We start from the raw sequence: 25,449 nt of genomic DNA, 5'->3' as shown, positions 1-25,449 counted from the left end.
TCTCTTTTGGAATCATGGCGCCAAATGCCACCAAGGTGGCGCCAAACATCATCTAACCTAAGTTTGGCGCTAGGACTCATAATACGCCACATTTGATGCGGCTTTGGTGGTGCAAAACTTGATCCAGCTCAATTTTGGCGCTAGAAACTCATAAATATCTTATTGGATGCAGTCATAGTGGAGCCAAACTTGAAATTCTCAAGTTTAGCGCCAAACTCCTGATAAAGAATAACATAAGCGTGATCTTTATGATTTCCTTTAATTTAATTTGGTTTTAGAATTTATTTTTAAATTAAAAAAAGATATTTTAGGTTTTAGAAAATATATTTTACATTTATTAGGATTAGATAGAAAAAGAGAAGATATCTTGGCCTAGGGTTTCTTCTTCTTCTTCTCCGCACTTTTTACTTTTTGCTGCTAGGGTTTACTTTTTCTATGAGCAACTAAACCTTCATTGTTAAGGTTAGGAACTCTATTTACTTTGATGGATTAATAATTATTTATTTTTCTACTTTTGATTAATATTTTGATTATTGTTTAAGAATTAGTTTCATTCTTTATCTTAAGAATTAGTGATTATTGGAAAATAACTCTAATTGATCTTGAATTCTATTTGAGTCTTGAAAAAGTTATATCATTAGAATTATATCTTCAAACCAATTTCCCATAATTCTCTAATTATCTGGATTTAACACGAAACGTGACATATAATCATCTTATTTTTGGATTCTTAGGGTTTATGTGGCTTGGTGCGCAAAATTAGAACTCGCACAACTTAACCGGCAAGTGCACTGGGTTATCCAAGTAATACCTCAGGTGAGTGAGGGTCGATCCCACGAGAATTGTCAGACTGAGCAAGCAATAGTTATCCTGTTGGACTTAGTCGGGCAAACAGTAAAAAGAGTTGTTGTTGTTGTAAACGCATAAGATGATAAACAAGCAAGTAAAGAAAGACAAATAAAGGGTTAGTGTAAAACAATGGTGAGAACATAGTTAAGGTCTCGGAGATGTTTATCGTTTTGAATTAAAACGTCTTACCAACTATTTTAACAATGAGTGATTCATTCTCTGGCAAACCATAAGTGACTAAACCCTAATCTCTTAGCGATTTAGTCTCCCCTAACCTTCATCAAATGCCACTCTCGTGGTCACTTAATTCAGATACGGGGGTTAAGTTCAGAAAATCAGTTTAGCGCTACAAAAACCCTAATTACCCAAAGCTAACAAGATTTTATGTTACATATCCTAATTAGTCCATATAATTAGCAATTTAGGAGGAGTGTTTTCAAGTTGTAGTTCAAGCGAGATAACTCTCTCGAGAATCACAAGAACCCATGTAGAAAAGGGTCATACTCTCGTTTCACCTAGTTCATAAGAATAAGAACAAAAACAACACCTTAGAATTGAATCAAACATTAATTAAAATAGAAGAATAATAGTTCTAATCCATAGAAATAAACAGAGCTCTTAACCTTAACCAGGAGGTTTAGTTGCTCATAACTTACAGAGAAAACAGGATTTTGAAAAAATATTATTTATCCCCCAATCGTCAAAACAGCTTGCCATCTTGTGCTAGTCCCCTACCCTCGCCGCCCGAAACAACATGTCCCCCCAGTGCAGCAAATTCCCTAATTCCACATGTCCATTCTCCATTTCTATCGCAAATGTTGTTTTCCCCACTCTATCCACCGCACGATTCGCATCGCACCCACACTCCGCTAACAAACTTGCCACGGCTCCTAACTGCCCCTTCGACGCCGCATAATGCAACGTCATCCACCCCTTGTTTCCACCTTGTTATGGTCAACCCATAATATGCTGGATGGTCATTTTAGTATGTATGAGGATGGTTATTTTAATTCTTATGTGGATAGTTATTTGATTGAAATGGATTTAGTTAGATACAATTAAAATATGGTGGATATTCAATTCACTGGGTATGCGGATGATTATTTTTATTCTTAAGTGGATGGTTATCCTTAAGTGCCGATGAGAGTCCTTGTTGACTAACTAGCAGCGGTGAGGAGGATTCCGACGGCAACGATGGGAGCTGGTTGGCGACCAAGTGACGGCGTGAAGAACCTAGGAGGCGACGAGGATGTCTGATAAGGGAGAGAGTGACGCTGGTAGAAAAGACTGGTTGGTGAGGCGGTGACGACAGAGGGTTTGTGGGAGATGTTGGTGCTTTGGTAAATTAGGGTATAATAAATGATTAAAATTTTTGAATTACTGAATAGAGTTTTTTGGTTGGATAATTTGGATGGAATATTTTTTTTTTTAATTTTATTGGACCAAATTTTCAACCAGATATTCACCTTGTTCAGATTTTTCAATGTCTAGCTAGTAGAGGCGCTCCAAATATAACGAAAATCAATTAGAGCAAACATGGTTTTTCGAGAGCCTTTCTTCTTTTTGTTTTTGTTCTAACCCAACACTAGGTACCGCTTCCATAAAGTCTCACCCAACAGGCAGCCTGTAAAAGCCCATAACATCCGCCCAGCCCAATCCACAGACAGCTTAGAACTCAGAAGTGAGCGGAGCCAGGGAAGGCACGCTGATCCCCAAAAGGGAGACAAGCAGCCCACGTGTAGCACAATGGCGCGAAGTTCAGGATTCTCTCTACATCTTCACAAACTTGATCTGTACCGTAGTGTAGCCCTAAAATAAAATAAAAGGGGCAGAAATCTGCTGGAAATTGGCATCAGATCCGAGACTGAGACAAAAGAGAAGAGAACACCGACTTGACCAACACACGATCGATTCGGAGCATCCGCTTATTGAGGTTGTGTTCCCTACACACCTCCTCGCCGGTGAGTCACTCACTGCCTCCCTTCAAATCTGAACCTTCTTTCTTGCTTCAACCCATTTTCTACTATTCTTTTAATTTTTTGGAGTTTTAATGAATACCCTTTTATTTTAGCTGTTATAATTAGAACCCAGATACTTTATGTGGGGTTTGAAGCTCTAGGATTTTTGTGGGGTTGAGCTTCAAAAAATCCTTTTTTAGTATTTTTTGTAACGTTGAGATGTGTTTGTATGCCCAAAAAAAAAGATTGGGACTTGCTTGATTTGATATGGTTGGTTTCTGCTGCTTTTTGAGCTTGTGCATAATTATTTGTTTTTGAAATGTTGGAGGACCTTGCTAATGCTATCATCATGTTGATCTTTGCTTACATTTTAGCTGTAGTTGATTAAGATTGAAACCATTTGTTTGAGGAAGTGTTTTTGTTAATTGATTTGGAGGAGAAATGATGAGAAGCTTAGGTTGATATGATTTGAGCTTAAGTTGCTAAGGACTGAACTTGCAATTTCCTTGTAAACTTCGATTGCTTGCTCGTTTATTTAGTTGTTTGTTTTTCTCTTCAATTACTTCGTGTTATGCATTTCAAAATAAAAAAATATATATATTTCTAGTTGATCATAGTGTAAAACCTGGGTTGGGAAAGGCAATCACAGTAACTCTAGTCGGATTAGTTAATTTTCGGTCTAAATATAGGTGACAAAGACCATAAAGTTAAAAGATAAAACTTTTAGCTAACGTTTTCCCATGTTTATATTGCGAAGGGTCTGAACATATTTATGGTTACTATGGCTGCCTGGTCTTAGCTGTTTAGGTATTCAAGATCTCAATTAGTTTGAGTATATGACTATATGCTTGTTTCTTGTGCTGTCCATACAAGTTTTTATATTTTTTATTAATTTATTTTGGTCAACATGTGTATTTTGTTCACCTTGTATACTTTAAGTTAATTGGTAAATCAATGTCTCTTGGTATGGGTGAAATGTTGGCTGCTTACTATTTTATCAACACTTGTTTATTTCTTTTGCCCATATTTCAATGAAGTTAGTTTGTTAATGTTGACTTGAATGTCTGACAATATTGATCCTAATTCCCCTTCTTTGCTATAGATTCTGATGCTTTCTTTGCTCTGAAATCTAAAGAGCTCTTTAAGTTATAGTCATTATTAGAGTGTGGAACTTATTTGCAAGTGTAGCGCTAATTTAGTTTCTGTTTTCATTTTCACTGGTTTATGTTTTCAAAATTGTGAAAAGAAAAAGAAATAAAAACAGTAAAGTCTTGTTTTCTCTTTTTTATTTCCTGTTTTGACTTCTTTTTCTCTTTTCAAAATTCTGAAAACATACAACTGAAAATGAAAATAGAATAATTAAAGCAGGAATTTTCTACTAAGATGACATATTCTTGAAACTGCAGGTTTTTACACACTAAAGGGCCTCATGTCAAACGTAGAGGATAACAAAGAACAACGACAAATGGATGTCAATGCATCTAATGAGTCGAGTAACATGCCGTCATCCCAGAAGCAGGTGGTATCCATATCAATCTCCTTGCATTCTTAAATCAAAAGTTAAATGTGACCTTCAATGAAATAATCTATTAAGTATCTAAGGAATGTAGGAAATAACACACCTTAAGTTGTTAAGGGGGAAGTACCAGTCTCCTTAAATACAACATCAAGCATTCCATACTACCCAATGCGGAACTTTGGACACCCTATAATACCCAAGTCCCTAAACAATACACCGCCCCTAGAGAACTGACATCCACGGAGGCTTAACTCTATCGACACTGACCCAGTGGTGTCTGGCTTTCAGTATTTGGTATTTGCTTTAATCCATCCTATAGGTAGCCCTTTTCATGTGCCGACAACCAAGGCTTTGATATCATTGTTAAGTATCTAAAAAAAGTGGGAAACAGGAAACCACATCTTAAAAGTTAGCTGCTAAGGGAGGAACCACTCTCCTTAATAAATACAACATCAAGCATCCATACTACTCAATGTAAGACCTTGGGCACCCCATAATACCTAAGTCCTTAACATAGTCCCTTTACTATGAGATTGTTTACTGCCAAAAGAATTTGTTATTTTCCGCCTTACTAGTTTATAAACCTTGTAGGATGAAGCTATAAAGAAAAAATATGGAGGAATGATGCCCAAAAAGCCACCTCTCATATCTAAGGTATGTGACTCGAGGATTCTATGAGTAGATTTATTTGTCACTTCTATTTTTGAATTCAAGATGGTCAATACTTGTGATTTTCTTAATGTTCACTAACATATACTTATGTTAATTTTCACTCCGAATCCAACTTCTCATGGCAGGACCATGAGCGCGCTTACTTTGATTCCGCTGATTGGGCACTTGGAAAGGTACTTCTTGCAGACCCTACTATGTAATAATTGCATATATTTAGTTTTTCTTATGCTTGAATGTGCTCTCACATTAAACAGCAAGGTGGCGAGAAGCCTAAGGGACCACTTGAAGCACTTAGACCTAAACTACAGGTATTGAACCAATATTCTCATACCTGAATTTAAGATGGTAATGTTGCTTTGTAAGGTTTAGTAAGATTCATTATTCTAATGCGTGTGAATAGTGTGCTGCCTTATGGTTGTTGAATTTATATGAAGCTTTTGTGTCTAATGGCTAAACTGGGTTGTGCCATGCGGATTGATGAAATGAGCTTAGAGAGGTGAATTTCTATGTGCTCCCATAGAGGCGAGGGAGAAATTGAGTGAGAGAAGCATGTGAGTTTGATGAAGTGATTTTGTTATAATGGTGAATCACACCTTTACACTATACAGTTAGACTATATATATATATATAGTAAAGGCCTAACAGCTACTTCTATTGCTAACAATGTAACTAACTAGTCCTAGTCAGCATAGAGAAAATACAACTGAGTCCTTAATAAGGATATTAACTTAACTAACCATACATCAGGCTATGTCAGTAAGAGTGAAGAGTAAAAATACTTACTCCCCAACAGCCCCCCGCAAGCTTGGAGTGTGAAGGTCGCGCAGTCCAAGCTTGAGAAATAGCTTCGAAAAGGGGCCAGGCACCAACGGTTTCTCGTCAAGATATCAGCAAGCTGCTCTTGACTAGCAATTGGAAGAAGCCTGGTAAGACCGATCTGCATCTTCTCACGAGTAATATGACAATCAACCTCAATGTTCTTTGTCTGTTCATTGAAGACGGGATTTGCTGCCAAATGCAACGCCGATTGACTATCACAATAGAGGTTGATGGACTTGGAAAGTCAGAGCCATAATTCATTGAACAGATTAAAGAGCCATGGCGCCTCACAAGTAGCATGCGCTAATGCTTGATACTCTGCTTCAGTGGAGGACTTGGCCACCGTCGATTATTTCTTACTCTTCCACGAGATGAGGGAGGAACCATGGAAGAAGCAATAGCCGGAAACCAATCTCCGGGAATCAACGCAAGAGGCCCAGTCAGAATTAGAGAATCCGACAACGCGCTGGTCAGAGGTGGAAGAGAAGAAAAGACCTGTAGTTGGACAACCTTTAAGGTACTTAAGAATCCTCATAGCAGCAGAGAAATGCCCGGATCGTGGATGATCAAGGTGCTGACTCAATTTGCCAACAGCAAAGCAAATTTGCCAACAGCAAAGCAAATGTCAGGCCTTGTGTTAGTCAAGTAGAGTAGGCATCCGATAAGCTTTTGAAAAGGTGTCGAATCCTTAAGGACCTCGCCACTGTCCTTGGTGAGCTTGCAAGCATAGTCCATAGGGGTAGAGCTCGGTTTGCACTCAAGCAGCCCATAATCACTCAGCAAATCGGCAACATTTCTTCTGATAAACGATAATGCCCTTGCCAGAACGAGCCACCTCCATCCCGAGAAAGTATTTCAAATCACCTAATTCCTTAATGCTGAAACGATCATCAAGGAGTTGCTTAACGTTGTTAATTTCAGCAAGAGAATCCCCAGTGAGGATGAGATCATCGACGTACACGAGGATGATGCTAATCCCATGGGCAGTGCTTAGTGAACAAAGAATGGTCAAGTCTAGACTGAGCAAAACCAGCCCCACGTAACACAGAAGTGAGTTTCATGTTCCATTGACGGTTAGCCTGCTTCAAGCCATAAAGGGACTTCTTCAAGCGACAAACCAACCCTCGCTTAGCAACATCAAGACCTGGAGGGAGTGTCATGTAGACTTCTTTATCAAGCTCTCCATGGAAGAAAGCTGTATTAACATCCAATTGCTTGAGAAACCAATTTTTGACAGCTGCCAAAGAAAGAACAACGCGTAGTGTGGTGACTTTCACAATGGGACTGAAGGTATCAATATAATCAACTCCTGGAATTTGGATAAAACCTTTGGCAACAAGCCTGGCCTTGTGCCGTTCAATGGTGCTGTCTGGATTAAATTTAACCCGAAAGACCCACTTGCAACCTATTGGAGTTTTTCCTGTCGACAAAGGAGTTAACTTCCAAGTCTGATTCTGCTCAAGAGGATCCAGCTCAGCTTTAATGGCGCTCCTCCAACATTGTTGAGACACAGCATCCCTAAAAGTCTGTGGTTCGGTATTTTGGGAGATGGCCATAGAGAACCTTTGAAAACTGTGACTTAAATTTTGATATGATACTGTAAATGGATATTTGCAATGAGTACTAGTGCCACTGATGGAATTCACACAATGATAATCCTGAAGATAAGAGGGTGGCCTATGGTCTCTAGTTGATCTCCTAAGAATGGGACGAATGAGCTGGGAAACTGACTCGAACTCGGGACCTACAGGTGGAGGAGGCAATGATGGGGATGTGTCATGCGGAAAGGTAGGTGTGTGAGATGAGGGGAATGGTGAATCATTTGATTCAAGACCTAATGGAGAGGAAACCTCAGGAGTGTCGTCAGTGCCAAAACTAGTGCATTCATGTAAAGAGAAGTCCGGAGGACGAGAATGAACATTAGAGTCTAATGAAGCTGAATCATGCAATGGAATGTCATAAGAGAACGGATCTAAAGAAGGGACATACATCAGTGCAGGGGGCTCGGTGGAAGTTGGTGTGTTGCATGTAAGAAAGGAAAATGATTTTCCTAAAAGATGGCATTACGAGAGATGAAAATTTTTCTAGTTCGTAAATCAATTAACAAGTAACCTTTGGTACCCTCTTGATATCCAAGAAAGCAACATTTATGTGCTCATGAATCCAATTTAGATTGATGGGCAGTCAAGGTGCTCACATAAACAAGACATCCAAATACCTTGAGATGGGAAATATAAGGAAGTTTGTTATGCAAAACTTCAAAGGGAGACTGATCTTTAAGAAGGCTACCTGGATATCTGTTTATGAGGTGCACTGCATGCTTAACAGCATAGTTCCAAAAACAAGCAGAGATGTGTGACTGAAACATGAGGCTTCGGGCCACTTCTAAGATATGTCGATGCTTTCTTTCTATGATTCCAGTTTGTTGTGGTGTTTCCACACAAGAGGTTTGATGAGTAATACCATTTGAAGCATAGAAAGAAAGCAATGTAAATTCTGGTCCATTGTCTGACCGAACGGCCTTAACTGATTTTTCAAACTGAGTTTTTACAAACTGAACAAATGCTTTAACTAAATTAGAAGCCTCTGATTTTCGTTTCATAAGGTAAATCCAGGTAAATCTACTTGTGTCATCAACAACAGTAAAAAATTATTTGTGTCCACTAAGGGAAGGTACACTCAATGGTCCCCAAATATCTATATGAACAAGATCAAAACAAAAATTTGATGTACTAGAACTAAGAGGAAATGGCAGCCGTTTTTGCTTACCACAGTGAAATGGATCACAAGGATCCTTATGTGATTTGCTATGAAGGGAAATTTTTCTTTCATTACAAGCATTCTAGTTTAGGGTAGATGCCCTAGCCTATTATGCCATGTGCTACTTGAGACTACATTGTTTATTGTCGGAGGTGCACTAATCTGTGGTGCTATATGGAATGCATGATGTGCAGACTACATTGTTTATTGTCGGAGGTGCACTAATCTGTGGTGCTATATGGAATGCATGATGTGCCCAGTTTTGTAGAATGTAAAGTCCATCAGCAACTCTAGCTACTCCAATCATCTTTGACAAATCCTGTACTTCACAAACATCATCAGAAATTTTCAATTCACATTTTAAATTTGTAGTGAGTGATGAAACAGAAATAAGTTTGAAGTTGAAGGTAGGTATATATAGTGTATTTGTGAGGTATAGGTCATTAGTGAAAGAGACAGTCCCCATTATACTGCTGATAGTGTATGATCCATTGGGGAGTCTCACTATTACAGGTGGGATATGGAAATAAGAATCTAAATCTTGAAGTGAATATGACACATGATCTGTTGCACCAGTGTCAATCACACAAGATTTCGATTTTCCTGTTTCATAACCACTGATCTCTGCCAACACGGGTGATTTAAAGTGTAAAATTTGAACCACTCTTTTACCCCTCATTGTTGGAGCTTGTGTGTTAATTTGGTTGGTGCTATGAATATGCTGCACCTCTTGGTGTTGAAGGAGAGCAAGTAAAGCAAGCTTTTGATCCTGAGTGAACTCCAGAACCTGATTATCAACCTTGTGCGTTTGGTCTGCACTGTCTTCATCACGAGTCTCTTCAGTGGCTGCATAATTGCAGCACCATCACTGTACCTTTCCTTGAGGTGTGGTGGCAGACCGTGCTTCTTATAGCACACATCAATTGTGTGTCCTGCCTTCCCACAATATGTACATTGCACTCATCCTCGCCCTTGTCCTCTTCCACCACTGAACCTGCCTCGACCTCGTCCTCTATAGGCATTTTCAGAATTTCTGGCAGGGTTCCCTTCACTAGTTCGTGCACTGCTTTGGCGCTGTGCTTGGGAGGCATTTAAGAGTATCCTTGGTCCACCATCAATACTGACAAGCTGCCTTTCTTGCTGTGTAAGCAGGGAAAGGGTGGAATCAATGTGTGGCAAAGGATCCATTAACATAATTTGCGATCGAACTCCACTGAACTGTTCGCTTAATCCTCTTGAGAACCTTACCACATAGCCTTCTGTGCTGTATTTTTGCATCACTCCAAGTCCACACTTACAAGTCTCACCACAATCACATGAAGGAACTGGTTAAAAACTGTCTAGATCTTCCCAAAGTCCTTTCAGTTTAGTAAAGTAATTTGTCACTGACAACTATCCTTGCCTCACAACATATAGTTCTTCCTCTAATTCAGCGAACCAAAACGATCTCCATGATAGTATCTCCTTTTCAGGTCTCTCCAGAGGTCATAAGCCAAATTATTCCAGATTACACTACGTGAGATGTCACGACTTAAAGACAAGTTTATCCAAGCCACAACGTAAGTGTTACATATCTCCTATTGTTCAAACATTACATCAGATTCGCTAGGTTACTTGATAGTTCCGTCAACAAATTGCAGTTTATTTTTAGCATTTAGGGCTAAAGTCATAGATCTACACCAGTCATTATAATTCGAACCAGTGATGATAACAGGAGTGATAGAGGTACCAGGATTTGCGAAAGGATGGAGGAAGTAAGGACTGGCAGGATTTGCGCTCGGATTTGAGGTTCCACGAGCCTTTCGGAGCACAGATTGCAATTCTGTAATTTGATTCATGAATGCAGCAACTGATTCAGCACTATACGTGCTTGGATTCACCTTAACCTTGGAATTTTGGTGTGACGCTTCCATGGCACCAAATTGCAGATCAAAAAATCCAAAGAAGAATTCAAAATCACACCCACTAGCCACGATCTCAAACTTTCTTGTCGCACACCACCTCGATCCACGTTCACTGCACCATGATGAAATGAGCTTAGAGGTGTGAATTTCTGTGTGCTTCCATAGAGGTGAGGGAGAAATTGAGTGAGAGAAGTATGTGAATGGAAGTGATTTTGTTATAATGGGGAATCACACCTTTACACTATACAGTTAGACTATATATATAGTAAAGGCCTAATAGCTACTTCTACTGCTAACAATGTAACTAACTAGTCCTAGTCAGCATAGAGAAAATACAACTGAGTCCTTAATAAGGATATTAACTTAACTAACCATACATCAAGCTATGTCAGTAAGAGTGAAGAGTAAAAATACTCTTATTCCCAACATGGATAACTAAAATATAAGCAAATAATGGTAATGCGCATTGGATGGTGAAAATTTCATTGTGCGATTCAGAGCTTATTTGTTAACTGCCTCCTCCCCCCTCCCCCCCCCAAAAAAAATCCTTTCTTCTAAGGAACATTCCTTTTTCCCTAAAGTTATTGTCGATAAATGCTAACTATACTACCCAAAAGCAACCAACAACTACACATTTTCCTATAAAATACCCTTCCAAATATGTAGAGACATTAGGGAGAAAAACGTAGGGTTGTAACTGTTAGTTGTTGCTTGCTTGTGAGTTATATGATTAGCATTTCCCTTTTTCTCTAGGAAACTTCCGATGATAAGATTTTATAAACATAAATAAGTTAATCCAACAGAAACTTAATTTTACAATTGGGAGCAGCTTCTGCGGCATTTCTACTTTGTTGTTGCTTTGCATTGCAATGGTAGAATCATAGTTGGTAAATTTCAGATGTCTTCATAGCTTCTGCACACTTCACTATCAGCAAAAAAGAAAATCTAAACAAATTAACCTTGATACCATAGTTTTGTTTAGGCATATTAGTTACCACACGTGCTCTTTAGTAATTCAATAAATAAATAAATAAATTGCTGAAAACTTAAAGCCTCAAATCCCCTAATCACCTACTTTTCATATTTGAACAAAGTTAAATCTAATCACACATTTGCCAATTTCAGCCAACACAACAACAAACACGCTACCGGAAATCTCCCTATGCTCGTGAAGGAGAAGGTATGTCTATTATTTCAAAAGCTTACATTGTTCAATGAAACTGGTTGGTTATCTTCGATTCCCTTTTTTTAGCATCATCGAAACAAACTGACTAAGCGAATTCCGTTGTTTCTGTAGAAGGGGGAAGCGTTCCACCAGAGGATTCTCCATCTAACGAGTAAAAGCAGCAAATCAGTCTTTTCATGATGTGCTGACAATCATTGTTCTGATACCTGTGTAGGTATGACCTTTCGTTGTTTTTCAACAATAAAGGAAAGTTGAATTTGTGATATTAGCAAAAGACCAATGATTTGAACTTGTAGCTATATGCTGTAAAAGACTTATTGGGATTATGATTCGTGTTTGCCTCTTCTTTTTCACCATTATCTTCATTGTTTTTTTTCTCCTCCTGGAAGATAAAAGGCGATAAATTATTAATAGTAAAAATTAAAGAAAAAGAGTGATCCTCTCGTCGTGTCGTTGGCCTTTTTTTGTTTTTGGCAAAAATGGTGTACAGATTTTAAATTAAGAACTTATTGTGATATGCACAATTGCATCATGTAATTTATGTAGTTGATGTTGTAATATATGGTGATCATTGGTATAAATGGTAGAATTAGTACGTATTTGGGAATGCTTAAAAATTAAACATTTTAATAATTTTATGGTGAATTTATGTTGTCTTCGTATGAAGTTAATATTTACGAACCGTTAAATAATTTGAGAATGCATGTGAGTTGTTACCTAATTTTATGGACTATCATGCTAGGTGTATATTAAAATTAGTTACTAGCATAAAATACATGTTAGAATATAAAAATACATATAGAAAATAAGTTAAACTATATGTATTTGTACATATAGTAGTTAATTTTAGTGTACAAATAATATTTTTATTTTATTTATATAATTATTTTTTAAAATAATCGATCATATGAGAATTAATATACTTGGATATCTTAGCTAACAATATTGGTTTTAAGATCATGTATTGGTTTTCGAATGTGTGAAAAAAATATTTTTAAGTGGTATAATTACAAAAATTGATTTGAAATAATAGTTTATATTATTTAATATTTGATACTTGAAGTTAAATTCATAAAATTATTACAATTTAAAAATAATACTTCTGTTTATAAGTTTCAAAATAGTGGTTTCACTTATAAGTTTTTTCTGCTTAAAATTATTCATTTTGATTATAATCTGATTTCAAAAATTTATGGATATGATTATTTTCTGGCAAAATAGAATATTAAAATGTGTTCATACTATTGGTCATTCTATTGTTATGTCACCAAATAAAATTGGTGATTTCATGTCTTGCAATTAAAGGTATTCATACGTTGGGTTAGTTTGGATTTTGGGTAAAATGAGAATTAAACCGATTAAATTTAAATTGTGAGCGGATCTGAACTAATTAAATTCGATTTGAATTCGTTGGTTAATTGAAAACCCAATTAAAAAGGAAATTTATAAAAGAAAAATTTAATAATAATAATAATAATAATAATAATAATAATAATAATAATAATAATAATAATAATAATAATAATAATAATCAATTTAAAATTAAATAATTATCATAATTTTAAAGACTTTTGGGTTAGGAGATAAAGATGTATATATTTTATTTATTTTTTAATTAATATTAAACTAATCGGATAATTGGGATGGTTCGGGTTCCACAATTCCAGAACTAATACTCAAACCAATTAAGATTGGGTTGAATCAGACTTGACTCGATTGTATCCGATTACCTATTAAATTCAGAACCAATATAATCGAATTGGATTGATTTTAGATGGAAAATCAGGTTATTCATATCCAAAAAAACCCTTTGAAACGTACTTCAAATGTTTGTAATAGGAAAAGTTCAAATATTATTTAGAAGTTATTAGTTTATATTTTTAGAATGTTCAATTTAATTTGATGTATTTTAATTTTATTTATTTAGTTACTAAATTAGGCTTTATGTTTATGGGTTTAGGGTTTTCTTTGTTTTAATCTAGTAATAGGTTATAAATATTTCATAAACTATTATAGTTGTCACATATTAAGTGATTAAAGGTGTGAAAACTTTTTTTTTGTTCGTGATAAAACTATAATATGAATAAGTTAGGTTGAAGAGTCCTTTTTTTATTACATCAATAAATTGAATAGAAAGTTGAGTGATTCTCTTTGTATTCAATTTCAATAATCTATCTTTTTGTTAACTATTAATTTCAATAGATTTTTTTTTTATTCAATTTTAATTCATGTTTTTTTTTTGTTTTTTATCACCATTACTCACAATCATGAGTGTAAATGGACAACGATTTCACTTTTGGAAATGGTGAAGAAAAATGGACAAAATAGCATAATGGGGATTGCTTACAGCTTCTGGATGACAATTTATAATCATTTTTGGAAACATTGCTAATCATTTAATCAACATATGAATTTTATCCTTTTTGTATAACGATTTAATAGTTAAATTAGTCTCTTAAAGATGGATTGTTCTTTAAATTTATTACTAAAATTTTATCAATTAAATTGGTCCTTCAAAAATTATAAATTAATTATTTTTATTCTTCTATCACTTTATTAACAATTTTTGTCAATAATTTTTTAGATAATTACATCTCCATCCAACTCCAAACAAAGTGGGCGTAGTTCCAAAAAACAGCAACAAAAACAAGGCAACAACTACAAAGAAAACATAAAAATTAGCATTAAACAGCAAATAGGGAGCGAAATAATATAATGATTTTAGCTCCTTCAAAGACATTTCAAGATGAACCTGATTAGATATACAACATCAAATCATGATCATTCTCCTTCCAACTTTTACTCTGCAGAATTATTGGCTTTTTCCATAGATCAGTAAATCATGCATCAAAGATAAACTTCATATGTCTTCTTATTTACCTTAGACTTCATATTTACACTCATAAGAACATCAATTACTCCTATATTGTCTATCTTGACACCATTAATTTGTGCATTCTATAACTTCCTCCTTTAACTTCTCTAATACCAACATTCTATTAGTAAAGACAATGTTATTTCTACATCTCCATGTGCACTATATTACAGAAAAAAATAACACCATCCACACTTCTTTCAAATCTTTCCATATCTTTCTATCCATCTACACCTCAAAGCATTCTTTGGTAGTTCCTGGCCAAACCCAAATCACACTCCAATCCACCAAGATTGATCCCCACAACTTTCATATACGATCACATGAAAAAAATAAGTGATGTACTGTCTCCAACCTATCCTTACATAAGACACAAAAGGATTCCGCTTCTAGTACAATCTTAACTTATATAATCTATCTCTAGTATTCATTCTTTCCAAAATTACAAACCACATCAGCAACTCAACCCGTGGAGGCACAATACTTTTCCATAATTGTTTCGTGAAATTATACATATTGGGTTCCACTCCTATCTCCTTATTCTTATATACCACATCTAAAAAAGATTTAACAGAAAAATTACCTTGCTTGTGATGCTTCCATTTCAAAGTGTCCACCTCTTCTTGTCTAATTCCGATTTTTGACAAAATTACAAGAAGCTTTACAAGGTCTTGTTCTTCCCATTCCCATAAAGCTCTTCTCCATTGTAGGCTCCATCTCCAAATATAACCATCCCAAATGCCACACTCACTGATTGAGCACTTCTTGTTCAGCGTCATCCTATAAAGACTTGGGAATACCTCTTTCAATCTACCTTCCTGTACCCAAAGGTCGTGCCAGAATTTGGTTTTAGTTCCGTTACCCACTTGCAATTGAAGACCCTTTTGATATATACCCATAAGACTGCTCTCACTCATACGTATGTTGCCAATGTCAGCCCATACACCCCCAGTTCTCTTCAAATTTTGATTTTCAAAAGACATACCACCATCAAGGTTATTGCAAGACCAAACTACTTTCTTCCAAAGCGGACATTCCTCCTTATTGAACCTCCACCACCACTTAAACATTCCTCCTTATTGAACCTCCACCACAACTTAAACAATAGAGCAGTATTCTTCAAAGATATGTCTCCCACCCCTAAACCTCCTTGTTTTTTTGGTTTTTGTACAACACTCCACTTTACCGTTGGCATACCCTTTCCACCATCTGTCTTACTCCAAAAAAATCTTGACTGTAGAGAAACAATCTTGTAGCAACAGCCTTAGAAATTTTGAACATGCTAAGGTAATACATAGGAAGGTTATTTAGGACAGCCTTTATAAGGACTAGTTTACCTACCTTTGTTAAAAACTTTCCTTCCCAACCCTTAAGTCTTTCCTTTACCTTCTTTATAATAGGATCCCATGTCTTCACACATTTTGGATTCGCCCCTAGAGGAATCCCCAAATACCGGATCGGAAGTATAGCTTTGTTGCACTCCAAGATACTACACGCTTCATCAATTGTCTCCTCTCCACAGTTTATGCCAATGACCACAGATTTGTCATAATTGATCTTTAAACCAGACATAATCTCAAAGCCCTGAAAGATCCTCTTATAGTTCATCACAGACTCAACGTCACAAGGACAACACAAGATTGTGTCGTCTGCGAACTGTAAGTGTGAGATTTCTATCTTGTCTCTACCTATCTCCAATGGTTTTATTCTCCCAATTTCAGACAACCTTCCAAGCATACTATTCAACACTTGACCAACTAGAACAAATAAGAATAAGGATAATGGATCACCCTGACGTAAGCCCTTATGTAACTTAAATGGAATGGTTGGTGTTCCGTTCACTAAAATGGACATGGATGCTGTCGTGAGGCTCACACAAATCCACTCTCTCCACTTTTTCCCGAACCCCATATTCTCCAACACTACATCTACAACACTCCATCTGTCCCTGTCATAAGCCTTATGAAAATCAAGTTTAATCAACCAAGCCGAAGTCTTCTTCTTTAACCAATGGACTTGGAAAAGACAATGCACTCGATGTTCGTTGATAACCTAGTAGACGAAATAAGCAGTAGTGTTCTATATAGGGATTTTGGGTGAGCAGGAGGCATCATGGACGTGTATATTTGAAGAAAAAAAAAGGAAAGGACACTTACGACCGTTTACTTTTGTAGGGTTGATTCTTTGGGGGAGGTTTCAAGGGTAGTGGCACGAATGAACAGTGTGTCCATTAAGGGTAGAAGGAACGAATTTTTGAATACAAGGTTTATGCAATATAACTAAGACAAATGGGATGAAAATAGCATACGGTTGAATGCATGGAGAGCTAAGAAGAATGATGATCAGAGCGAAAGAAAGATTAACCACCACCAGAACGAGTCAACAGACTATGTAGAGAAGAAAAGGCAGATAGAGGAGAAAAACATGTTGGCAACAGTTAGGGACGGGACAAAGAACACTGATGGTTATAGGGAGGACAAAAAGGTTGTGGACAGGGTAACCTCCGAAAAGCAAGTTGATATATTGAGCAGAAGTATTGTATCATCAAAAATTGACCATATCAAGCTCAGTTCATTGATGAATATGCTGAGGAAGAGACATTGGACCCTATAGATGTCTGATTACGCTTGAAAGCATAAAGTTCAGGGACAACGCTCTTAATGATCCAATGCTTAATGAATTCTTCGATGATCTCAATTCCTATTAGGGCTTCACGTGAAATTTATCTAGAAGAATTCGAGTGGAGCTTATTGGACTTTCGGTGCACTTGTGATCTGAGAAAATATTCTGGAATATTAGAAGGATATAGGACAATCTTGTCACAATGGAAGACTTAACAAAGAACAACTGTTCCTTTTGTGCTGCAAGAATTTTGATAAATTCCTACTAGTGGGAACTAATATATGAGTGAGTCTTGGTGAAGGATTGGAACAAGAAATTCGAAGTTTTTGTGAGGGAGTTTGGATTGAAATCTATAGTATGAAGATCTACCCTAGAAATACAATATGTGATGGTGAATTTGGGCTTGAGATTAATCCTGGTTCAAGCAAAGTTCTTGGCAGTGATGATGCTTCAAAGGAGTCTTCCATGGAGTCGGCAGTCTAAAAGTCTAGTCTCTTCGAAGAAGAAGGAAGACTATGTGTTGGGTGAGACCCACTTGTCAGTGATTTAATGCAGAGGTGACTGGATGGTGTTAGTAAGGATGCGGGGTATAGTGCTTAGTGGAGATATGATTATCTCCCTGAAGAGGTCATTAACGAAAAAAATGGTATGAGATTAAATGATGTAAAGGAGATTTGGGAGGCTAATTCAAATTTAGAGTTGCAGATGGTTGAATATATTGGTTTGGGTTTAGAGAGGCCCAATGTTATAGAGGCCATGATAACTTCAGATTGGGCTGGGAAAATAGTGAACCTAAAGAGAAAACTGTCGAGCGGGTCTTGCCCTTACTCACTCAGGTTTGGGTCATGCACTTCTTCTTACCATATGCACCAGAAGACTATTATTTTAGGGTATAACGATAGCATTGAGTCTGGTGAATCTAGTGAGAAACAGGGGGGTGAATGAGAGTGATAATTGTTCCCCGATTGGTTATCCATGAGAGAAAATCTCCAGGTCCTTTGAAGAAGTAGCGACCGTGAAGAAAATTTCTGTGGAGGCGGGCATGGTGTTTGATGAAGTGAGGAAGACATGCCATTGGCTTCTCTTGTTAAATATGGGCAGTAAAAGGGAGGAAAAATATATGATCTAAGGGCAAGAGGGAGGAAGGCTAAGGCAACTCCAAAGGGACATGGCAGGGGCCGTTAGAGCTCTCAGGAAACAGGGGTAAGATCTTTTCTAGAATGAAATTAAATTTTTGGAACATTAATGATGTAGGGAAAAATAAAAATTAAAGACGGTGAGAAGGTTTTATTGAAAGAATAAATTGATTTTATTGGGTCAGTAGAAACAAAAAAAATTGCAATAAAAGCTTCTAAAATTATGGGCCCAGAACTTGCCTGAGTGGGCATGTGCGAGATGTAGTAGGCAATGCTAGGGGTTTAATCTGTGTGAAAACCGGACTTTGTTGAGAAATTTTATATCCTTAGAGGTACCAGGGGTCTAACTATTTTGGATTTTTTCAAAGAAATAAAGATGAATGGTTGATTTGTGCTGTGTACGGAACCCATGATAGAGGGAAAAGTTGGAGGTTTGGTCTAAATTATCTGAATTGAAATTAAAATTTGGGGTTCTGATGATTATTGGTGCTAATTTCAATGATATTCTGAGGCTTGAAGATAAATTAGGGTGCAAAGTGTTATTGCAGAGCGGGTGCGAAATTAAGAAATGGGTGGATGACATGGAGTTAGTGGAGTTGGAGCTAAGTGGAAGAAAATACACATGGTATGGGGAAGAAACTGTAGTAGAATTGATAGGTTTTTATAGATAATGAGTGGCAAGAGGCTTATAGTTCTTTGATCTTGAAGGGTCTCCCTCATGCTCTCATATCATTGTGCTCTATTAGTCAATTCTGAAGAACTTGGCATTCTGTTTATTAGATGCTTGGTTGTCTCATGATGGTTTTATGTTAGTGCTCAAGGGTGAATGGAGTAAAATGAAAGGGGTCTAATCTGATGCAAAAATTGAAAGCAGTGAGGAAGCCGTTAAGGTTATGGAACAAGGAATGCTTTAGCAGTATTGAGAGTAACATTGAGACGTTAGAGGAGAAAATTCAAAAGGTTAATGAAGAAATTGAGAAAGGTAACAATGATGAATTCTTATTAACAAGGGCAAAAGCGATTAGAAGCTTGGTTGAAGTATAGTGTGGGAAGAGAAAGACATATTGGAGGCAGCGTCCCGATTGAAATTTGCTTCACAAATGGATAAAAACACTATGTTTTTTCACTCGATCGCTAAAACTAGAAATCGGAGCAAAATAATAAAGGAGATCCACATTAATGGTAATTACTATAAAGGTGATGGTAGAAGAAATGAGGAAGTTTGAAGATTCTATAAGAAGCTGCATGAGGAAGAGGAAAGACTCAATGTTCATTATGATGAGTTTTCGGTGGAGTCTATTATTGCATCAGAAGCGACGTTGATGGAAACAATCCCATCTAAGGAATATATTAAGGCTGCTGTTCGGAATTGAGAACCGAGTTAGGCTGCATAACCAGACGGGTTTAACTTTAAGTTCATCAGGAGGTTGTGGGAGGTAATTGGGGATGATTTTTAAAAGTCAGTACACGAGTTCTTTGTTGATTATAGGCTCCGAAAAGAAGCAAATTTGACGTAGGTGGCTTTTGCACATAAAGAGGGGGATCGAATGAGCTAAAAGACTTCTGACCTATAAGCTTGTTGGAATGCTTATATAAAGTGATTTCAAAGATCTTAGCTAGTCATCTTCACCCGCTGATGCCGGGGTTGGTAGGGGAGGTCCAATCCGGATTTGTAAGTGGAAGAAAGATTCATGATAGAGCATTGATAGCATGTGAAACGATTCATTGGCTAAAGAAATAAAAGAAGCTAGCTTGTTTGATTAAGCTCGACTTTTAGAAGGCATATGACAAGGTAAGATGGGACTTTGTTGATAAAATCCTACATGGAATGGGTTTTGGGTGTATATGGCGGCGATGGATACATCTATGTTTAACAACGAATTTTCAATGTCGTTTCTTATCAATGGAACTACAACAAAGTCGTTCAACTTACAGAGGGGATTACGTCAAAGTGATCCGCTTTTTCCTTTTCTCTTTGTTCTTGTTGGAGAAGTCATGAAATAAAATATTAGATAGGTTGTGTAAAAAGAATTTTTTTGAAAGCGCTAGAGGTGGTAAGGATAAAGTTGAATTGTCGCATCTACAAATATTCTCTTTTGCCCTTGCAATGTGAAGACAATTTTCAATTTTATATGGTCTTGAGTTGTTGCCTGGATTAAAAATAAATTATGATAAATCTGTTTTGATCAGGTTAAATGGTGATGCGGAGAAGATTCAAAATGATGTGATGTTTTAGGATGTAAGGAAGCAAATCTGCTGATTAAATACTTAGGTGTACCCTTAGGAGCTAATCCTAAAAAGTTCATACTTGGAACCCTATAATTAAGAAAGTTGAGGAGAGATTGAAAGGGTAGAATGGTAAAGATTTATGAAAAGTGGAAAACTTATATTGATTAAGTCAATTTTGAACAACCTACTAATATATTACTTTAGTATTTTTGAGATGACAAAGATAGTTGTAAAGAAGATTGCTTCTCTTCAATTGCGGTTCTTTTGGGGTAATGTGGAGGGAGGGAGAGATCTAGCAACGGTTAATTGGGAGATTGTACAGTGACCTAAAATTCAAGGAGGCGTTTGAGGACGTTGTTCTTAAAAATATGCCCTTATTCTAGCAATGGTTAATTGGGAGGTTGTACAGCGACCTAAAAGCCAAGGAGGCCTTTGGGGACGTTGTTCTTAAAAATATACCCTTATTATTTAAACAGTGATGAAACTTTGATAAGGATGAATGCCCCTTATGAAAGCAAGTTCTATGTCCATGCAACAAGTTTAGCTTAGAAAAGAGGCTATAAGATCAGAAAAGAGGGATTATACGGGTGTTTGGGAGTGATTGGTAGTTTATAGCAAAGTGAACCTAGGTTGGCTAAGGTTTATGAGGAGAGGATGCAACTTTTGATTGGTGATGGCACAAAAACTCAGTTTTGGCATGATTTATGGCTTAAAGAAGGAATGATGAGGAAGTCTTTTTTTGGCTATATAGAATCACGAGTAACAAGGACTACTATATTTGTGATTATAGGTTGTGGGACGATTACAACTGGGTTTGGAGCTCAAATTGGAGGAAATTGTTGGGTGATATGGAAGATCAAGAGTTAAATGTTATGATGCAAATCCTATCTAAGGTCATTCTGAAGGCTGATGAACTGGATAAATTGGTGTAAAAATTTGATAAATATGGAGAGTACTATGTCAAGTCTTTCCTTAGTGTTGTATACAAGGATAGGAGTAGGGACATTGATTGCAACATGTATAATTTTTACCAACCTTTAGTTAGGCCTTGTTTCTCTTAGGCTTGAGCTTCTCACTTGGTTCATCATTTTAGAAAAATTGAATACAAAGGATAAGCTTTGCAAATTAAAGGTGATACTGGAGGAGGATGTAAGTTGTGTTCTTTGCGGAATGAGTGTGGAGATGGTTCATCATATCTTCACTTATGTTTGGTCTTGGTGTATTTAAAGTGCTAATTGTGAACTCCGATTAATTAATAAATTAATTATGAACAAAAGAGATCAAGAAATTAAAATTTATAATTTGAAGAAGTAAAAATATTTAGAATATGAATTAAAACACTAATTTTAAAGATTTTGTTCCAAAATTAGGTTAACAGACTAAACCAGTTGAACCGGGTCCAAGTTGGGCTCAAACCCAACCCATATAACCATTAATTAGCCAAGTTTCAACACTCCAACCCCTTTCATTTTGAGTTCCACGCTGAATTGAAGAGAAAAGAAACAAAACCTAAAAACACTATTTACCATCCCACCAAATTGCTCATAACTTTCAATCCGGAGCTCCGATCGCTACACCGTTTGTTATCACGTGATCACCTCGCCAAGCTCTTTAATTATATCTGAACAAACTGGTAAAAAACTCTAAATTTTTTACCCAATTATTCTTTTCATTTAGATTCACGTTTTTGGATTGTGGACATTGAGAAATTTTGTGTTTTTAGTTGTTTAGGTATTATCTAGCTTTGGTATTATTGGGTTTCAAGGTATAATTTGATTTCTTGTAGATAGTATATAAGATTATGTGAAACTTAGGCTAATTATCCGTAAGATAGGTTGAATTATGTGAATTATTGATTTATTTGAGAATTGAGAATGTATGTTGATTTAGGGTAAAATGAGTTGTATGATGGAACTTTAATATGATGCTATGTGAGTGATAGTTGTGGATGTAATAATAATTGATAATAATTATTGGAATTGGTAGAATTATGAGTGAAAATGTTTGAACGAATTGAAGAACTTACGTGTTGGAATGATTGTGAACTGATTGAAGAGCATCTGATAATGTGTAGGAGTATTGGTATTGATTTTGGTGTGATTGGTTTGGTTTTGAATTAAGAGTTTTAAAATGAAGAGATAGATTAGTGATGAGAGGATATTTTATACCATTTTTGGCATTGTTTTTACATAGTTTTTAGTATGTTTTAGTTACTTTTTATTATATTTTTATTAGTTTTTATGCAAAAATCACATTTCTTGACTTTACTATGAGTTTGTGTGTTTTTCTATAATCTTAGGTATTTTCTGGCTGAAATTGAGGGACCTGAGCAAAAATCTAATTCAGAGGCTAAGAAAGGACTGCAGATGTTGTTGGATTCTGACCTTGCTACACTCGAAGTGGATTTGCTGGAGCTACAAAAGCCCAATTGGTGCGCTCTCAATTGCGTTGGAAAGTAGACATCTTGAGCTTTCCATTAATATATAATATTCCATACTTTGCTCGAGATTTGATGGCCCAAACTGGCGTTAAACGCCAGCCAGAGACCCTTTTCTGGCGTAAAACGCCAGAACTGGCACCAAAACTGGAGTTAAACGCCCAAACTGGCACCCAAGCTGGCGTTTAACTCCAAGAATGGCCTATGCACGTGAAAGCTTCAATGCTCAGCCCAAGCACACACCGAGTGGGCCCCGAAAGTGGATTTCTGCACTATCTGCACTTAGTTACTTAATTTCTGTAAACCCTAGTAACTAGTTTACTATAAATAGCACTTTTTACTATTATGTTCGAACTTTGGATCATCTAGCTTAGGCCATTGTTCACGTTTGGAGGCTGGCCTCACGGCCATGCCTAGACCTCTCTTCTCTTATGTATTTTCTACGGTGGAGTTTCTACACCTCATAAATTAAGGTGTGGAGCTCCACTGTTCTTCATGAATTAATGCAAGTACTATTATTTTTCTTTCAATTCACGCTTACTTCTTGTCCAAGATATACTCTCGTACTTAATTCAGTTAATTCAGAATGAAGGGGTGACCCGTGACAATCACCCACTATCTTCGTTACTCGCTTAGTCAAGATCCGAGTGCCTGACAACGACAAGCGGTCTACATGATGTTCAACGTAGTCATTGGACGACAGCTGGAGTATATTCTATTAGGTCTCTGATCCACGGATTCGCATCGCCTCTCCTGACAACAGAGCATCCGAATCCGTGATTAGAACCTTCGTGGTATAGGCTAGAACCAATTAGCAGCATTCCTGAGATCCGGAAAGTCTAAACCTTGTATGTGGTATTCCGAGTAGGATCTGGAAAAGGATGACTGTGATAAGCTTCAAACTTACAAATGTTGGGCGCAGTGACAGTGTGCAAAAGGATAGAGAGATCCTATCCCGACACTAGTGAGAACCACAGATGATTAGCCATGCAGTAGCTGTACCTGGTATTTTTCATCCGAGATGAGAAATCCGACAGTTGATTAGCCGTGCAGAAACCATACCTGGTATTTTTCATCCGGGAGGATCATACAGCTTGCCATGGAAGGTAGCATGCATGATTGGAAGAAGACAATAGGAAAGCAGAGGTTCAGAAGCAACAAAGCATCTCCAAACGCTTATCTGAAATTCCCACCAATGAATTACATAAGTAACTTTATCTTATTTTATGTTTTATATATCTTTTAATTATCAAAACCTCATAACCATTTGAATCTGCCTGACTAAGATTTACAGGATGACCGTAACTTGCTTCAAGCCGACAATCTCCGTGGGATCGACCCTTACTCACGTAAGGTATTACTTGGACGACCCAGTGCACTTGCTGGTTAGTTGTGCGGAGTTGTGAAAAGTGTGATCACAATTTTGTGTACCAATTAGAATCCCTAGATGGAATCACTCTATTTCTGGTTTAGTGAAAACTTTAGGCTTGATCTGGAATTATGAAGTTTAGGATTGCCCTTGGCTTTCCGAAGCCTTATATCTTATCTATTTGGGCACTGTTACCATACTGAGAACTCTCAGTTCTCATTCCATACATATTTATTATTTTTTTCAGATGCAAGGTGTGAGACACCTCGCTGAGCGTGCTGGGTGATTCTTGGAAGCAAAGATCTACTTTTTGGGGATTCCATACTATGTATTTAGTTTATGTGTGTGTGTGTACATTCTCCACTTTTGTATAAAAGTTGTATTATCCCACCTAGAGGTTGACTTGAGAGAATTAGAAATTATATTTGTCTTTTGGTATAATTTGGGTTTATATATAAATATTCTAGTCGGCCTTTGCTTCGCAAGTCAAGGCTGGAGCTTGATATGTCTTTTCTTTGGAACTCTTTATCCATATATATTGTCTCTTCTGTTCTTTGTTATCTACGAGTTTTATTCTTAACCATACGAATGTGATGTGATTTTCTATTTCAATTTTGTCTAACCTTTCCTTCAAGGCTCCTAGTTAAACTATCTTTCATATATATATATATAATATTTTAGAGGTCATAGCGCCTCACCACCTTTGATTTATGACCTAGGCGTAAAGTTCTGTGTGATAGGGTGTTACATTATGGTATCAATGGTTTTACCTTCTTGTAGATAGTATATAAGGTTATGTGAAACTTAGGTTAGTTCTCTATAATATAGGTTAAATTGTGTGAATTGTTGATTTATTTGAGAATTTAGAATGTATGTTGATTGAGGGTGAAATAAGTTGTATAATGGAACTTTAATATGATGCTATGTGAATGATAGTTGTGGATGTGATAATGATTGATAATAATTATTGTAATTGATGGAATTATGAGTGGAAATATTTGAATGAATTGAAGAACTTAGGTGTTAGAATGATTGTGAAGTGATTAAAGAGCATGTGATAATGTGTAGGAGTATTGGTATTGATTATGGTGTGATTGGTTTGGTTTTGTAATGA

General features: G+C 36.6%; 1 protein-coding gene across 1 annotated transcript; it reads left to right on the top strand.

Annotated features, from left to right (window-relative positions):
• The first annotated feature begins 2,703 nt into the window (after nucleotides 1-2,703).
• Nucleotides 2,704-11,960, top strand: LOC107613699 (uncharacterized). Its single transcript, XM_088496069.1, has 7 exons — nucleotides 2,704-2,810; nucleotides 4,214-4,326; nucleotides 4,918-4,980; nucleotides 5,124-5,171; nucleotides 5,253-5,306; nucleotides 11,607-11,661; nucleotides 11,779-11,960. Exons 2-7 carry the CDS (start codon nucleotides 4,237-4,239, stop codon nucleotides 11,820-11,822), a joined length of 354 nt encoding a protein of 117 aa, XP_088352195.1. The 5' UTR covers nucleotides 2,704-2,810; nucleotides 4,214-4,236; the 3' UTR covers nucleotides 11,823-11,960.
• The last annotated feature ends 13,489 nt before the right edge of the window (nucleotides 11,961-25,449 follow it).

Source organism: Arachis ipaensis, chromosome B8, assembly GCF_059453495.1.
Source record: "Arachis ipaensis isolate K30076 ecotype BB chromosome B8, ASM5945349v1, whole genome shotgun sequence".
Lineage (NCBI taxonomy): Eukaryota > Viridiplantae > Streptophyta > Magnoliopsida > Fabales > Fabaceae > Arachis > Arachis ipaensis.
The sequence above is the reverse complement of the archived record's forward strand: the minus strand, read 5'-3'. Positions and strand labels throughout refer to the sequence as shown.

Bases quoted from the DNA above. Each gene is read 5' to 3' on its own strand.
- LOC107613699 (XM_088496069.1), top strand. From the start codon at position 4,237: ATGTCAAACGTAGAGGATAACAAAGAACAACGACAAATGGATGTCAAT. The intron at 4,981-5,123 runs GTATGTGACTCG...TTCTCATGGCAG, and splicing joins AGCCACCTCTCATATCTAAG to GACCATGAGCGCGCTTACTT. The intron at 11,662-11,778 runs GTATGTCTATTA...TTGTTTCTGTAG, and splicing joins CTATGCTCGTGAAGGAGAAG to AAGGGGGAAGCGTTCCACCA.